The 18,358-nt window shown below is 38.3% G+C and overlaps 2 protein-coding genes across 2 annotated transcripts in view; both read right to left on the reverse strand.

Annotated features, from left to right (window-relative positions):
* The window catches only part of LOC112148565 (arrestin domain-containing protein 3), a gene marked incomplete in the record, with an annotated part of 6,988 nt that extends 2,301 nt beyond the window's left edge, over positions 1 to 4,687 (reverse strand). The window contains 3 exon segments of the mRNA XM_024275784.2: positions 645 to 792; positions 4,010 to 4,067; positions 4,215 to 4,687. Coding sequence (XP_024131552.1) covers positions 645 to 792; positions 4,010 to 4,067; positions 4,215 to 4,470 — 462 coding nt within the window.
* Positions 4,688 to 6,908: 2,221 nt separating this feature from the next.
* On the reverse strand, positions 6,909 to 14,808 carry LOC112148564 (arrestin domain-containing protein 3). Its single transcript, XM_024275783.2, has 6 exons — positions 14,291 to 14,808; positions 12,138 to 12,195; positions 11,341 to 11,488; positions 9,410 to 9,506; positions 8,029 to 8,285; positions 6,909 to 7,900 (listed from the first exon to the last, which is right to left on the reverse strand). Exons 1-6 carry the CDS (start codon positions 14,544 to 14,546, stop codon positions 7,367 to 7,369), a joined length of 1,350 nt encoding a protein of 449 aa, XP_024131551.1. The 5' UTR covers positions 14,547 to 14,808; the 3' UTR covers positions 6,909 to 7,366.
* Positions 14,809 to 18,358: the final 3,550 nt, after the last annotated feature.

An 18,358-nucleotide genomic window follows, 5' to 3' on the forward strand; every position in this document is an offset into this window, starting at 1 on the left:
GATATTTATTTACCACCTTTGTGCTTTATTCATGTTTTACTGAGTTTAGAAACATTTTGTGATTTCTAAAACCTACATTGTGAAACAGATGCTAAAATGATAGGGGTTTTACTCCCCTTGTTTTTCATCAGGGACAGACGATAAATACCATAAAAGAAAATAAATTAAAAAATAAAAAAGTAATTGTGATGTAGAAAATAGGTTGGGCTGGCCAGACGTTTCATACTCCAATCTATTCTGATGTTACACTAGTAGACGACTACATCTGGCTCAAAACTGTATGGATTATTGCCATTTCTGTCGCACTGCTAATTTAAGGTTGGGGGTGTAAGGGGCTGTATGATAGCAGCAGCATATTAACAGAGAGCTTTTAATTATGGGTGCTGGGAAGGGGGGATAGGGTTGTTGTGGCAACTGTCCTGCCCACAACATACAGGCAAATTACTAATGAACTACTGCCACTCTGCAGAAACTAAGTCCTAGAAAATTAGTTTTTTTATAATGGGTAAAAACTGCATAACATTAGGATAGGTCAAAAGATGGCCGAAGTGAGTCTTTAAAAAAGTGTTGTTTCGAAGAGGTTGCCACACAATATAAGAATGACATGAAAACATTGTGCTTGCTGGATGTGATGTTTTGAATACCATTGGTGATTGAATATTGGGGAGAAACTTGGATATAAACGGCAACTCCTTCGATGCAGTGACATCCATTCTCCAACTTCTACACAGTTTGGCCTCAATTTTGTAGACTATATTCCCATCGAGCTCCCTGAACGACGATGGCATGCTTCTGTTGCAGGGAAAAGAAAAAAAAAAAAAAAGAAAAAAAAAACTTATAATCAGTTAAGAAAACAATAACAGATTCCTCTTTGGGATGAAGAAAAAGTGACAAGTTTAATCCTTCAAATAAGGTTTATCTTCTCTTATAATTTTTCTTGACTATTAATCACTTGTGTCATTAAAACATTTTTCATCAAGAAAAATAACTGGGGAAAAAAAGGGCTTTTTATTTTTTATTGCACTACAGTAAGGGATATCCAGTGATCGAAAATTGGGCCCAATTTCATAGTTGGAGACTCGACCAAAATTGAATGTTGTTTCCCAATCACGAGTGAATATATATATATATTTATTTATTTTTTTTGCTTTGATCAACGCAGTGTTTTCAAGCTTGTTGTTTCAAAGGCCCTATGAGAAGGCAGCTTATCATGAACCGATCACAACATTTTACTGTTGTAAAGCACAGCTGAATATGGCAGCAGTTTGAGCAGGAGGCTAACGGCTAACAAAATTAGCTCAAAAACTCTCTTAACCCTCGTGCTCTCTTATGGGGTCCAGATGACCCCACCCTTAGATGTTAGCCCTTCCATGAGAAAGGTGGACAAGGTGGATAAGACTTCATGTCTGTCATTGGACACCAATGAAGATAGACAATCATTGGAAAAAAAAAAGTTCAGCGCATTGCCTTCTGGGGTCCAGATGACCCCACTTTTCATGTAAACAAGCCTGGGAGAGCGGAAGGGTTAATAAGCCTATAAAACTGACAGTGTCTCTTGCTTTTTGTCTCAACAAAAATCTTATTTTTTATTTCTTTTTAATTAGAGTGGCTTTTTCTGTGCTACCCACAGAGAAAAAGCAGTGAGATGGCTGCAGATTTGTACAACTCCTTAGTTAATAGTTGCACTATTTTTACTTAATTGATGAATCTACTTCACAGAAGTGCTGTTTAAATGTTAACTGATAAAAGTAGGTGAATGGAAATGAAAAAAAATGGGAACCAACTTGGATCAGTTTTTCATTTTTAAAAATATTTTACCAAAGTATTGGATCGTTACTCTGTATCGGTATCAAAATAAAATGACTCGAAATCGGATCAGGAAAAAAAAAAATTCTAATCAGGACATTCCTAATTTCAATGTTATTGTACTAGCAGAGAATACAATAACAATCCATCACAATGGATGGGAAAGTGTCAGGTTGTAATCATTGACTGTAGAAACAATGGACAAAGTGAGGTGGGACTTCACCCATAGAAAAATGCCTTACCTCCGGCTCTAGCGAAATCAGGTCAAAGCCGTCACCAGAAATGCAATTTTGAAACCAGTCAACAGTAATTGGTTCGAATCGGTCTGAGTCACGTTTTTAGGGGAACTACAGTATTAATCATGAGTGAGCTTGTTCAAAGTCCACACCTCTTCCACTGACAGCAGGCTCAGGAGAAGCTGTCAAACGTACGAGGAGGGACACCTCGTACTTTTACTGAGGCAGCTGATTGGTCAGTTTATAACTTATAATAAAGGGGAAAAAATGTTAAAAATAGGATTAGGAAGATGTTAAAAAGAAGGTATAAGAGCCAGAACTGTTATTCAGACAAATAAAATGACTGAGTAATAACTGCCTATTTTTCAATAAAAGTCTATGGGATTTTGGCCTTCTTGAAACCAGCAGGTACTATGGAGTTCCATTTGTGCCAAAAATATGTTTTTGCGTCCACTGATGTGTTTTTGCATCCACTGACATGTTTTTGGAACATTGTCAATGTCCATTGATTTGTCTTTGGACCATTGTCTATGTCCATTGTCTGTGTCAAATGAACAAGTTTAATGAACATTGTATGTCAATGTATATTGTGCTTAGTGATGTTTCAGCTTGTTTTATTTTTTAAACCTTTGTATTGCGTTTGCTTTTGTTGTTAGCTCCTGTCGTTTCACAGAGCTTTCAGAAAGTTCCTTAGCAACAGTTGCTAGCATCGTTTGCTCCTGTCGTTACACAGTGTCGTCCGACAAGTCCTTGTAATGCGTTTAAATTGTTTCGTCTATATACAGGGGTTTACTGAGGGACAGTTGTTGTAAAAAAACTGTCAGACCAGTCATGCTCAAACTTGTATCCTTGTTTGATCTCAAAGGACGAAGAAACGCTGTTTTAATAAAGCCGACACTGGCTTTAGCCATGAGGACCGCGGCTGATAGTCCTGCGCATGTGCACACCCAGACATAAATATGGCGGGGGGGCACATATGCGTGATGGCTTCACTTTCTTCACTCTAGCGACTCTTGCCAATTGTTTGAAGTTAGTTTGCCTACTGGTCCAAATAATCTCCTGATAACATTATTATTTTATCCAACAATTGTGATTTTTCTTTTTTTAAATATATTGTAACAAAATTCAAATTTAATGAATAAACGAGGAGCAAACGGGCCAGAAAGAGCATTGGCCCCGAAAGCGCCATCTCATGGACAAAATAAATACCTGACAGGTGAAAAAAAAATCTGGGTGTGCGCATGCGCAGCACTATCAGCCGTGGTCCTCATGGCTAACGCTAGTGTCGGCTTTATTAAAACAGATTATCTTTGTCCTTTCAAACAAGGATACAAGTTTGAGCATGACTGGTCTGACAGGTTGTTTTACAACAACTGTCCCACAGTAAACCCCTGTATTCAGACGAAACAATTTGACCGCAGTACAAGGACTTGTCAGACGACACTGTGTACCGACAGGAGGTAACGACGGTTGCTGAAGACTTGTCAGACGACATTGTAATGACAGGAGCAAACGACGCTAGCACCTGTTGCTACTTTCTAACAGCTCTGTGAAACGACAGGAGCTAACAATAAAAGCAAACACAATGCAAGGTTTTAAAAATAAAGCAAGCTGAAGCATAGCAAAATATACATTGACAAACAATGTTCATTAAACTTGTTCATTAGACATAGATAATGGACATAGACAACGGTCCAAAGACAAATTAGCTGACAAAGACAATGTTCCAAAAACACATCAGTGGACGCAAAAACATATTTTTGGCACAAATGGAACCCCATAGAAGGTACTTCCTATTTGGAATAGTATGGAGGAAGAGTTGAGCTCTCCATTGATTCTACAGTCAATGGTTGTAATTAGATCTTATGCAGCTGACCAAGAATACAGGGCACAGCAAAATAATACCGCATGTTACCGTAGACTGTATATAAAATAATTATTTTTTACAGTCTATGCATGTTACTCACCCTGGTGGAATCTGAAAGCGGAACTTAAATACATGGATCCCCTGAGGCAACGCGGTTTCTATGAAGAAAAATAACATTTAACACATCTCATTAGTACACACGAGTTTTGTCTTGCACCCATATGACACCAAAAGCAAGGCTAAAACATCATGTTCCACGTAATGCAGTTTGAGCGCATTGCAAGCCAGCCGTGTGTTTTACTCGCCGTCAGAGTCCTTCGGAGTTACAGACTGCTTCAGCTTGAAATATCTAGTATGAGCGCTGTACTCGTCGTTGCGTTCTTCGCTGGTTTCGCTCCAAAATACGTCCGCGTCTCCCTTCAGTTTCACAAACAGCGACTTAACTTTAGTATCCTTACGCAAAGTCAGCGTTACTATTCCAGTCATAATGTCTCCTTCGGAAAACGTCCCTTCCTCATTCAGGGAGTCGTATTCTATTGTTAAGCTCTTAACCGAAGGCATTGCTGGGCCGAAATACAGCACTGACTTCCAAAGGTTGCTTGTCTTCTTCCTCGACAGTTCACCGTCAGGGAGTGAGTAGTCTATGGCAAGCGAAAAGGGTCAAAATCCGCCAGCAAAGGCTGCATCAGAAACGGTGTGTTGCCATGAAAAAACACCACTTTTGAAGCACATTTTTAAAGTTGCTCGTACTAAGTATGTGTCACATAAAAAACTGCATCTTATCACGTATGAACCACACGTCCAATACTGCATTCACACCGGACACGTGCACACGGTTTCATGGATGTGCATCCACCCAGTCATGTTCACACCAAACCGCAGGATTCTTGTTTATGTTTTGTTCTTTTACTGTTCAAGCTCGATGTGAAAAGTCAAGGGGGTGTAAATTCCGCAAATCTTGCTTAAGGCGTTTTGTTTTCACAGCTATGTTCCAAGGAATGTCAGTCTTGGTCTTATAGTCTTGTTGGGCACAAATTGCAATTAATAATATCTCCTTTGTGCTCATGTTTACAACGGTTGGTAGGCTAATTCCATGTTTTAAAAACAACGCTATATGCACATTACTACCAAATCCGGGTCCTCAACTGACCGGTCACAGTGCCTTAGTTGCTGCAATTAAGCTTCAAATAGTGGTTGAACTTTCAGCGTGCGTTCAGCCTATTTGTCTAATTTGTACGTAGAGCCCGCGACCAGAGAGGCTGGTGCTTAGAGTTAGCAAATTCCCATTGACTACCTTGTTAAAATCCCCATGTTCAGACCTTTACTAAACCCCTTTAATGCCTGGTGTTCAAAGTTTTTATTTTATCAATGGCTGAGTATTTGATCCATGACAACTCTGAGGGGAGTGATTTTTTTTCTAAGTTTTTATTTTCGATTTATTTATTTCATTAAATAATGTCTAAGGGTCCTACCAATGTGCAAAGTTGGGGGAGACCTTCTGACGTCATCAGTGGGATTCTGAATGGCTCGGTGGGGCCTGAAGTATGGTTCCACCCAAATGCTCAGTATCGAGAAACGTTTGGCCTGTCACATCAATCATCTACCCACACAAAACATTCACTTTACTTTTTTTCCTTTTGCTTGATTAATTTATAATTGATATGATCATTCTGAATTAAACATAGGTGTAACTCAACCTAGTGTGCACATCACTGTTACTGCAGCTTCAAATTCAACTTGTTGTAATTCAGGAGCATAAAAACAAGTTAGTTATTACGTACAAACTACAATCAGCATGCAACAAGCTCCTTGCTCTGCTCCATTCTGATGCATCCACTTGTAGACCAATAGATCCCATTGTCCTTGTCTGAGCCAGCATCTAGTTCAAAACTGATAGCTTTGACATTGCTGGTCATATTTGTTGGACTCAATGAGTTATATATCACTGGAGATGACACACAGGTTTTTTACTATTGTCCAAGACATGTAAAGAGCGACGCCATATTGGACTGGTATAAAAATAATGAGACATGGCTTAGCAAACAGTAAAATGACCATAAAAGGAATAATTTTGGTTAGATTTTAAAAAGGAAAAAACTCTGAATACCAGAAAAAATAATTTCCAGGTCATGGAAATAATGGTTTTGTACAAAGTTCAACAATTGAACGACATTTACAACTTTAAAAAAATAAATAGATTATATAGAAACGCAATGGAAACCTGATGCACGATTGTAATTTCATTCCAATCTACACCCAGACTAACATTTATACAAACTGTTAAGACTCCTCGGTCTGTTTAGAAATGGATTAATGGATAGCCAACATCGCCGTAGACTGCTTGTGCCCTTTATATATGAGCCGGTTTGCGGCCAAATCAGCATGACACGGTCTGAGCCGACTGATAACAGTGTAGCCCAGTCGACGTCCTGACGGCCTCGCAATTTAAATTTTAATGAAATGTATTTCATAATAAAATGGTCAATTATTTATTGAAAAGACTTTTATTGGAGTGTTGCTTGATTAAATAATGTTGTATTCATTTACATAATTAAGAACAGTTTTGGCTTCCATAGAAAAGTTACATTCTAGTTTCTCCAGCTCTGTTTGTACGACTGTAATACAGCAGTAAACAGGCATCTATACCAGTCCAACATGGCATTCAAATTTGCGTATGCAACAAGCTAACATGCCATCTCTAGTGATATATAACTATGGTTGGACTGCTACTGTTAGCTTGGGGTTGTAAGCTACCAGGAGAAAGTGTAAACAAAGGGATGATGGGAAATGAATGCTGGCTAACACCCTGCCAACAGTCCTGCATCTTCTCCCCCCACATCAGAATCAAAACTGACAGCAAACAAACAAAAAAAACTCCTAACAGGTTACAGCTAATGGATAACTAAGACAAGTGGACTATTACATAAACTAAGGCTATAGGTAGAAGGAATACACAAGGTTTATATGTGGCAGTTTTATATTTAAGAGCACACAAAATATGTGAGATAACATATTTATTCCAACCTATCCAACACAAAAAGTACAGGCACTTAGGGAAATCAACAAAAAGTCTGCAAAGGACTTCAACGTTTAAAAATTTTCTTGAATAAAAAAATAAAAAAACACGAGAGCACCTTTCACATAAAGCTGTAGAGAAATATTTTCAAAAAGAACTCTCGGAGTGGCATAATATGGAGTGCATCTTAATAAATGAATGCTATTACAACATCTTCTGCTGGATAAAACTTTTGCAAGATCTCTTACCGTTCATTAAGTACTATTTTGCATTCAATATCCAACCAGTAAATATGATTCTGTTATAAACAACTTCTAAATGCTCATCCTATTTTTTTAGCATGCAATTTACATGCACTCTTACACCAACGAGTCACAAGGCATGTGGTACTATATTGAGGTTATTTGGTATCAGATATAAAGAGTGGATAAAAGAAATGGATTACTCCAACGGAGCTTTGTCTCCTTGAGAAAGGAAATTTTCATTCACCAGAGGTGCAGAAGGCAAAGAGCTGTAGGCTGGCGGTGCTAGAGAAGGTGAGGAAGATTGTGGATCCATGGGTGGGGCTGATGGAGGTTGGTGATTTGGTGGGCCAGTGGGTGAGAGGTGAGATGTAGAAACTCCAGATCCATAAGGAAAAGGCTGCTGTGGCACTGCGTTGCTGTAGCCCTCATACGTTGGAGGCAGAGGAGGGTACATGCCTGGAGGAGCAGCATACGGTTGAGGCTGACCTGGGTATTCTGGAGGAGGTGCTGAAAATCCCTGAGCTGCAGGGTATCCGTAACCTCCTGCTTGAGGAGATACAGGGTAAGGGCCCATAGAGACAGCAGGTGGAGGAAAGACGCTGTTGCTCGGGCCACCAAAATCACTAGGAGCAGCGACGTTATGCTGAAAGCGAGAAACTACGTCGGAATGTAAAATAGTTATGGGGAAGATTATCTCTGGATCGAAAGCAAAGCTGATGTCCAGGTACACCTAAGAAGAAAAACACAAGTCAATCCATAAACAACTTCCTTAATAAGAACAGAATTTGAAATCTTCTGTTGAATTATCTTTTTTTTTTTTTTACAAAATTACAGCAACAATTGTAAATAGCCACAGACCTTTAAGGTGTATTCCAGTTTAATTATATCACAGTTCTGAATTGATGGTCCCTGATCGGCAGGAATCTCCATGACACACTTGAGCTCTTTTTTGGTGTTTTGCTCAATGGGGTCAAAAACCATCTTGTTGATTTCATCTGTGGAGCTCTTGGTACTTCCTCTGGCATAGTAGGTGATTTTCTTGGTTAAACTCAACTTGGGTTTCACTTTTTTGGAGGAAGGGTTGTCAACTGATAAAACAAGTTCCATGTTTTCACCTGCAAATAAAAACATGGTTCAAATTATTTTCACACTGAACATTCAGCTGACATGGCACAAACATATATTTTTTGTAATCTAAATTAAATTCAAACGTGCTGAGAAAACAAAGACAGATTTACCAGATATTTTCAAATTCTGCCACCAGATGATTACATTTTATATTCAATCATTAATAAAACAACCTGAGGTAAAATGAGTATAATGTTATGGATCATTGTTATTACAGTATATAATTGCTGACATTAAATCTGCAGCTTTAAGGGGTGGCGTATTCAACACAACATCTGACAGGTCACAGTTTTCGGTGAAACACTGGCTCTGTAATAGAGCTAAAGCATAGTGGATTCAATTCAGTTATTTAGAATATACAGTTTTTCTGAATGGCCTATGAATTAATCTTGTTGTATTTATCCGCCACGTCTTAAAGGCTGGTTCGTGAAAATAATGTCCGACTTTAAACTGGTCTGCATTTACAAATACGTTATGCATGGAGCAGCTAGTTAGCATTAGCATGATAATTAGCATCAAAGCATTAGTGTCTTGTAACATCGCTGTCTCCAAATCATCACATTTTATTAATCTGTCTGTTGCTGCTTTTAAGTGAAGCAGTTTTACTCTACAGTTCTGTTCAAAATCACAGCATGTTCCGCTGTTTTATCAGCCAAACTAAACACCACACAGGTGAAGTGACTGCAGGGGTGGAGCGTGTCTTGGATTGAGTGTATGTTTATGTTGTGTCCAGACGGTAAAGGTGGAGATGACAAAAGAAATTCACTAAAAGAAGAGCTCATAAAAAACTAATTAGATACAAGCGTTTACTCATGTGGGGACCAACCATCAAATTTTTACTCGTCAAAAAGGATAAAACACTCGCAATTGGCAAGTGTTAATTTAAGGCCCTTCAAAATAAAAGTCTATCGCAATAGACTAATTTCTTATTGAGAAAAAGTTCTAAATATCATTATAGTTTTATAGCCAAGCCCTACGCCTTAGTAAACTATTTTTTGGCTGACAAAGTTTACAGTTTGAAAGGAGGAACTGCATTACCAATCAGCAGAATATTCTTTTTTTTAACAGCAATTTTGCCTGAATGGGCAATATTAGAAGAAACTTTCATGACCTGCACCGAAAGCTTTCTTGTTAAGGACAGCCTCGAATTCCACATGTCCTTTGGAGAAGAGTCCCATCTCCTTTCGAGTTGAACCAGACTGTGGTGTCTGTAAGCCAAAAACAAAAACAGAAAAATAGACAAAAGAAGGTTACCCGTTTACAGCCTGCATGCTTTGAACATTTTTTGCTGTGACAATAGCTAACATTTTTTAATATCCACAGTGTATATTGTGAAAATAATGCTAAGATGGTAGGAAATTTGGTCCTCTGATTGGTTATCAACACTTTAAAGGGTCACTCTGATAAAAAATTGTGTTTCTAACATGTTCTTGTAGCTTTTTTTTCCTTGAGGACATGCATATAAAAACTTAGGATTAAAATAGCATTTCTGAGTATGTATTTACTTAAATCATTGTAAATCAGAGGCAGATGATAAAAATGCCTGTTGAAAATGAACATAATTGTGACAGAAAATATTCTGGGTGGGCTCCTTGCTCTGCTCCATTCTGATACATCCATTTGCAAACAAATGGATGTATGCACGTCTTAGTTTTACTAATTCGGGCTGGCCAAAAACTGTGCAGCTGGAAAGTTGTAATATTGCTCGCCATTTTTCTTGCTCTGGGGCTGCACGCTAGCGGAAGACCACTAAAATAGAGAGTTCTTCGTTATGGGTGATGGGAAGGGGATGGGGGGATGGGGGTTGCTTCATGCCAACTGTCTTGCCCACAACTCAAGAGGTGAATTTCTAATGAACTACTGCTGCTCTGCAGAAACTATGTCCAGAAAACATTTTTTTTCAATTCTTGGGTAAAACAATCTTTAAATAGAACAAAAGATGATCGGAGTGGGTCTTTAAAAATAAGTGTTGCTTCTTATCTTATTCATTCACACCAGACGCGATTTACGCATCTGTTGCTTCACTTTTGATGTGCATAAAATTTACCGATCAACACCTGACCAAAAATTCAGAGCCACAGTTGTAAAGCAACCGCCAAAGTTTGTCTGGATTTCATTTGTTGCCACATCACTGAAAACATGGATGATGTTGAGCGAATAGCTTGGGTTTATATGTTTTGGAGAGCTCTACAGATGAGTCGACAAGCACTTTGCCATGTCTGGGTTCATTCAGAGTCTCTTCCGGTGTGGTGTACTTTACTCCTGCTGAAGGAGCTGCACCCGACGGCTGTTTTAAATGTTGCTTTTGTCTCTTTTTGGCCTTGTATGAGTATTAATCTGAGAGGGAAAAAATAAAAATAAAACTGAAGGACGTTTTTATAATTGCCACAATGGAAATAACTACGAGTGCTATGACAGAACTTCCAGTGGTTCTCCGTCTGACAGGTAACCAACCGCTTGTGGGCCACCATAGCAAGCGCTGCTGCCCATGGGATGGGAGCCTAAGCGGCAACACTACTAGCCAGACCCTGGGCGGCAGAGCCTGCTACACAGTTCATCGGGTGGCTGGCTAGAGTAGCAGGTTAGACCGTGACAGCTCCATGGGCTCTGTGACAGACTGATGACCTGTCCAGGTTGTATCCCGCCTTTGCTAGACAGTAACCGGGACAGTCTCTGTAAATCCCAGCGGGTTAAAAAAAAAAGGGATGGAAGTTCATGGTAAAAATCCTTGCATCAAGCAGCCATATTGGATTCGTTTTTCAACCCGCTGATGGAATTACTGAAAACATCAGGCGCCCAAAGCTGATTCCCTGATTAGTTGATGTCCTGCGTCACCTCGAATGCTACCCAAATCGCGCTGCTCAATTCACGGTGCTGCCGGACTGACACGCTGCAGGACCTCTGTACATTGACTTAACATTGAAACTCAAAGCCCCTGCCGTGCGAATCACGTCCGGTGAGAACGCAGCAGAAGAGGATTCCATACACAACATCAGCATGACATTAAAACATTTTGATAGCAGGATTGGATGTTTTACATACCATCGGTGATTGAAGACTGGGGATAAACTTGGATATGAACACCAACTCCTTTTCTGCAGTGTCATTCATTCTCCAACTTCTACTCAGCTTGGCCTCGATTTTGTAGACTATTTTTCCATAGGACCCCTTGAATGAGGATGGCATGCTTCTGTTACGGAAGAAAGAAAAAAAAAGCTCATCAACAGCTTTAAAAATAACAACAAATTCCTCTTTGGGATAAAGGAAAAGTGGCAGGTTTGATCCTTTAACTACAGTTTCTCTTCTCTTATGATTTTTTCTTGAGAGCATCACCCTGTTTTAGCAGCTAAAATAGCTTTAAATAGTCAATCCTTCTCTTGGCTAATCTGATGGTTCGTCTGGCAGTTTTGCGCAATTTAACCGTTTCGCTCTCCTCGGCTTGTTTACATTAAAAGTGGGGTCATCTGGACCCCACAAGACAGTTTACTGAACTTTTTTTTATCATTGATTTTTGAGTTTCACTAATGTCCATGGTAGACATATAATCCTGTCCACCTTTGTCCACCTTTGTCATGGAAGGAATCGCACATCAATATTTGGTTGGAGTCATCTGGACCCCAAAGATAGCGGAATGGTTAAACATTTTTTTTTAACAGTGAAACATAACTTAACTCAAGTAAGTGCTTCTTAATTTTTATTGCATTTTAATAGTATTGTACAAAATAAAGTTTCCACAATGATGAAACTCTCGAATTATAATTCGATTTTATTGTCACCTGAATGTCATCCAAGAATCCAGGCCACTCAAGAAGAGCAAAATGATGCAGCATGTCACTCACCCTGGGGGAATCTGAAAGCGGAACTTGTATACATGGATCCCCTGAGGCAACGCCGTTTCTGCAAAGAGAAGGGAAAAAAAACTATTTACAGAAACATCCTAAACTTATTACATTGAGCTAGCATTCTGTTTTGCATCAAAAAAATACCAAAAGCATGGTAGAAAATATTGTGTTTCAAGTAATGCAGTTTGAACACATTTCCAGCCAACCATGTGTTTTACTCGCCATCAGAGTCTTCCGGGATTAAAAACTGCTTCAGCTTGAAATATCTAGTATCTGGTAGTTCACTTCACTATCGTCTGAACTGGATTCGGTCCAGGATACGTTAGCGTCCCCCTTTACTTTCACAAAGAGCGATTTAACCTTAGTATCCTTCCGCAAAGTGACAGTTACATTTCCAGTCATAATATCTCTTTCGGAAAACGTCCCCTCCTCATTCAGGGAGTCATAGTCTATTGTTAAGATCTCATCCGAAGGCATAGCTGGGCTGGAATGCATGCAGCACTAACTACAGAGGAAATTTTGCTCTTCCGCCTTTGAAATCTGCCTCTGTTTCCTTCGAGTGGAGTCTCCTGGTTGGAGAGAGCTCTCTTGCTTCTGTGCTAGACATGGAAAGTGGGCGGAGGCCTTCTGACATTATCTGTGAGATTCTGAACAGCTGCAGTGGGGCCGGAAGCACTGTCCCACCCAAATGCCCACTATCGAGAATCATTTGGCCTGTCACGTCAATGCCAACAGTCACAACTTAGAGGTGAGTTTCTAATGAATTACTGTCGCACTGCTTTAAATATGTCTTTGAAAACGACTCTGGCTTTTTTTTTTGATTGTGCCTAAAGACCTCTTAACCATAGTTAAAAGACCACTCATAACTTTTATACTGCATTTCTTTTTATATATAGCACCAGACCAACCACTCCCAGGAGTGCTGGAGAACAGAGCATCTCCAAGAACAAGTGCAAGAATGCATCAAACAGCAACAATAAACAGCAACAACAAAAACTTTAAAGTGATAAGAATAGGCATATTGCATTGAAATTAGGGTTAGGTGCTTACTGGTGGGAGGCAGTAAGCAAACCTAAGTACACCTCTGATTTAAGACCTGTAAACCGCACATTTCTTCATCACCTCATCAACTCTCCAGACCTATCTTGTGTCCTAGTGTGAAAGTGATGGCATAATTTCAGAGTGACATTTTCTAGAGTGCAATAAAATGAGACATGTTTGATTTTAACTAGTTAAGGAAGACAAAGAGAGCCAGCCATAACTTAGACTTAGACCTGCTATACATGCAGACATCTAAAAATCTACCACTGATATGAAATCCTCAAACACCTACCAGCACAGCTGCTTCCTCAACCCTTGCCCACTCAAAGTTTTCATTTTTGTCCAGGTAGGGGAAACAACTACAGACCTGCCAGAAGCTCTCAAAATTCACATGCATCTCCCACAACAAGTGGAAACATGTTTATATCTGCACACATAGTTCCAGATGACACGGACACATGTAAACCCCCTCAAAAACATGCATAAGTATGTGTGTGTTGTTGAAGGTGTACAAGTGTGTATATAGATGCCACAATCCCAAAGTATACCAAACTGTGTTACACCATTGAACCAAATCGAGAGGAAGTGAAACTTTGAATCTCTCCAGTATGTTTGTGCTGAAAGTGTAAAACAGCTATAGTCCTAAATTTAAGAAGAATTTATCAATTGTTTATTTATTCAATTGAATTAGACTTGGTAAAAACCAAAATGAAAGTTTTTTTCTGAATTGTTATTACTTATAATTATCTGAATTGTTGTTTCTTGGTTGTTATTTTGTAATGCACAAATCATATATCGAACCAAAATAAATAAATAAACAAAGAAAAAAAAATGTGAGCTAAAACTGTAAGTTTGGGCGAATCATGAAGAAAGTGCAACAATGCAACCCCTTATGTCCACAAGTTCTGTTGATTTTAGATTAGGAGCATCAAAAGAAAAGTATATAGGGATTCAGTATGTTTTAATGAAAACATAAATTAAAAAACTAGGTAAAGGTAAAATACTGCTGATTTCATAACCCTGACAATTATAAGAGAATAAATTAACAAGTACATCGTGTTCCATGAATCCCAGTTTCAGTCCACTTCTTATCCGTGCGGTGATCTTACCATCAGAGCCCTCTGGGGTCAGAAACTGCTTCAGCTTAAAGTATCTGGTATCAGCAGAGTACACTTTGGTTTTGTCTCCTCTTTTTTCTGACCATCGCACGTTCGCGTCTCCCTTCAATTTGACGAAAAGCGACTGAACTTTGGTATCCTTCGCCAAAGTAAGAGTAACATTTCCTGTGACTATGTCGCCTTCGGAAAACGTCCCCTGCTCATTCAGGAAGTCGTAGTTGACTGTAAGGCTCTCAACCGAAGGCATTGATGGGCAGAAATGTAAATAACAGCAGGAGAAAATAAAGTATCGACCGGTCGACCTCTGCTCACTAGGAGGGGAGTTTCTTGGCAGAAAAGCTCTCGCGTGCTGTCTGTAAACCCGTGGGCGTGGACTCAAAAGCCACGCCCATCTATTTGTGCCACTCCAGGCAAACAGGAGTTCACCACCACAAAGCGGGCACAGTCCACACCGTCATGTGTGGCTCAAACAGAGGTAAACAGCACCTCCTAGCGGCTCACCAAAGATCGTGCATGCAAAGCCCCGATGACTGAACACGTCATCTTCACTGAGGAAGATGGAGAATCCAACATATAGTCTCAATCAAGTACAAGTAGTGCTACTTCTAAAAAAATACAAGTAAATAAAAAAGTAATAGAATGAATAGATGTATGTATGCATAACAAATTTACTCTCATAAGAGCAAAAAAAGTAACTGGTGATTGATTTGATTTTTATTGGAAATAAACAAAAAAAATCATGCGTTAGATTATAGCAATAATCATTATTTTAAACATTGCAATAGTTCACTGAAACATGTCAAACAGTTTTCAAATTATCATCTTTTTTCTGTTTAAATAAGAATATGTCTCATTGTCAGGGTTTGGTGTGTGAACACAATCGCAGGACAGGTATCAGCTCCAAAAAGTGTCTTAAAAAAAAAAAAAAAATCAAAAAACTAAGGAAGAGCATAGAGCTGAAAAAGTGGGATTAGAGTCACAAAAGTCAAAGTCCATATAAAACCAAGGGCAAACTCCAAAACTCAAAAAACAACACTGAAGACTCAAAACACCTGGCAAGGGGAACAAGATTTGTTGCATGTGGTGACAAGACAAACCTGCAAGAAAGTAAGGGGAGAAACTCATTATACACAGGAAGGGGAGTGGGGGGAAAAAAAAAGACACAGGTGAAACCCATCAGGGAGGATTGGCAATCGGCTCAGGGAAACACATGACAGTCATCACTTCATCTTACATTTTCTTTAGAACACGTTGGATGATGAAGACACTGATCTCTTTACTTTTATTTTTTGTGTAAAAAGAACAGCCTAAACTTTGTCTAAATTAAAGCAAAAAGGGCCTAAGTTGGACGAAGGAATACGGTGAGGAGTAATGCTTAAAACAAACACTAAAAGGACACAAAATATGAGAAATTAAATATTTTTAGATCTGTTTCTGACACTGGCACTTAGTGATCACAAAAAGCCTGTGAAAAACTTCAAATCTAAAAGAAAAATGTTAACCGTTGAATAAATATATAAAATAATAAATTTTACCCAGCAATCAGAGAATTCAATTATCAATTAAAATACCTGTCAATATTTAAAAACATGCATTGGGTGTTCATTATGTAAAAGGAAATTAACAACAGTTGAATTACACCTTCTCAAAATCTAAAGCTTTAATGTTTTGCTTATAAGTACTACTTTTGCGTAAATATGTCCTGCAATTAAATATTTTATAAAAACGTTTTTTCTGCTTTAATATATTCTACATCATATTGTATTGGTGTGCATATTAAATACATACCGAAGTTAAGCCTCTACTTTCTGATCCTGCAGTTCTTCAAAAGACCACTCCATCTATCTACCTTGCTCCTGCGTTAGGGTTGGTGTCCCGCCCTGGTTGCATGGTTTGACCAATCACAAAATTCAACTGTAATACCTCAATTCAACCTTTATTTGGCAGAACAGAGACATTTTTGACTATATGTTTAAGAATTAAACAATTTTATCTTAATTTATCAAAAATTTGGCAATGACCAAGTACACCCCTTTTAAAGCCCCATTTACAGATATCAACAGCCAAAAACAGTTAATTATGGTTTGGTTACACTTTAAGATTTTTTTTTTTGTGGTAACAAATCTTTAAATGATCTTTCTCGGAGCTTATCTCTTCCTACATCCTGGCCAGGTGCCGATCAGCCTCTCCTGGAGGTTTCAAGAGAAAAATCAGAGATTTATGATCAGTATCAATCTGGCATCAGAACTGTGGAATGAGTTGCATTTCTCAAGCATCCCCATTCTCCATTCTTAAAAAAAAAAAAAAAAAAAATCATTAAAACTCATTTTTTACAACCACGCTTTTGACTCAGATGGAAAACCTGCTCTACTGGTTTGTTATATTTTGTTTTTGACTTATTTTATTTTTGACTCTGTTCTTATATTTTAATATGTTACATTTTCATTGTATTATCTTTATAAATGCACTTTTAAAGTTTTGAGCTTCAATCTCTCACTAGTACACAACTATTCAAACCATGAATTGCTGATTGCTTTTTCGACTTTTTGTCTTACTGTTATTTTTGTTACTGTGGAAAGCACTTTCAGATGCTTGAAAGCTGGAAAAGTGCTATATAAATAAAGTTGAATTAGAATTTGAAATTTGAATACATATCTTTTTCTCTCTGTGCTCTCTCTTAGAAGCATTTTATTATTAAATAATCTCACCTGTAAAATTTAAAAAAATTCCTTTTCCAGGAAAAAAACAAAAAAAAAAACAAAACAGCACACATCCACATCCTTTCCTGTGTCAGCTTACTGGTTTCTTCTAAAACATATCCAGCTGAGTCCAACTTACCAATCTTGCATAGTAGCACACGGTCTATTACAAATGCTCAACACCTCTACAGCTGAACAAACAGATGAGAGCTGAGGACAACTTCAGTTGAAAAATCTCATTGTTACATTTGGCATATGTTATTTTAGTCCTTGTGCAAACCAGATGTGCATTTGACATCCTCTCGTTCTCGCTGTGCCTCACCAGTAAAATATAACTTAAAAAAATGCATAAATTAAATAAAATGATTATACTTTTAAAAATTGAAAATAAAAATAAAATGTTATTTTTTTTAAACATATCTTTTTAAAGATTACTTATTTTTGTGTGGGTTTTCAAAGTATTTTTGGTAAAATAAATAAATAAATTAATTAATAAAAAAGCAAAGAATTTACAAGTTTCCTGTTTAAAAACTCCAAACAGTGCTGGGTGCAGCAGAAGCCAATGCCTCCCCAGTGCCACACACATGCTGATGCATGCGCTGTATTATTTCAGTCTTTCTATCATTGACTAAATTTGCTTTTCTCTTGCCACCAGTCTGTTTACATTGGTACCATTTTGTGACCCATTTACTCTTTTTATCTGCTAAAAGTGCACTTTACAAACACACTAAGTGAGGCAGATAGTCCGCCTGCAGTACGCATGCCACAAGGCAGAGGGCGGTGGTGAGCCCAGAGGATGTGACACTGCGGTTAAAGAATAATAGAATTAGCAAGCTAAGTGCAGCCATCCAGTTACTCTTTAATATTGTTTATCATCAATTTCTAAATGGAGGATTTAGTTTTTAAGCCCCTAATTTCAAGAAAATGTTTTGACACATCACTGGCAGTGATCTCCACTGAGACAGAGATACTTTTAACACTGAAGAAAGAAAAGGAAGATTTCTACAAACTGGTTTTTCATGTGTTTCTTCAGAAGGAGCAGCGAACAGACTTCATTCATAAGTAAATGTAAGTCATTAATAACAATTTTGGAGATTTTTTTTTATGCTACACTTTGTAAACAGAAGAAAAATACTGAATTGAAATTTTAAACAACACACTTTATCTGTTGTCAATCAAATGTTGAATAAGCTGCTCTGTGGGGTTCATCAGTTTGTAAATCTGACTGATGACGTCAGTGCTTCACTAGCCGTGAACCACACCGCACGTCACTGCCTCTGTCATTGTTGTTGGGATTGACTGGCCTTCCCCTCCTCATCATCTCCAATACCTTCCTGACATCATCCTTACTTCTCTTCGC

This window comes from Oryzias melastigma, linkage group LG9, assembly GCF_002922805.2.
Source record: "Oryzias melastigma strain HK-1 linkage group LG9, ASM292280v2, whole genome shotgun sequence".
NCBI classification, from domain to species: domain Eukaryota; kingdom Metazoa; phylum Chordata; class Actinopteri; order Beloniformes; family Adrianichthyidae; genus Oryzias; species Oryzias melastigma.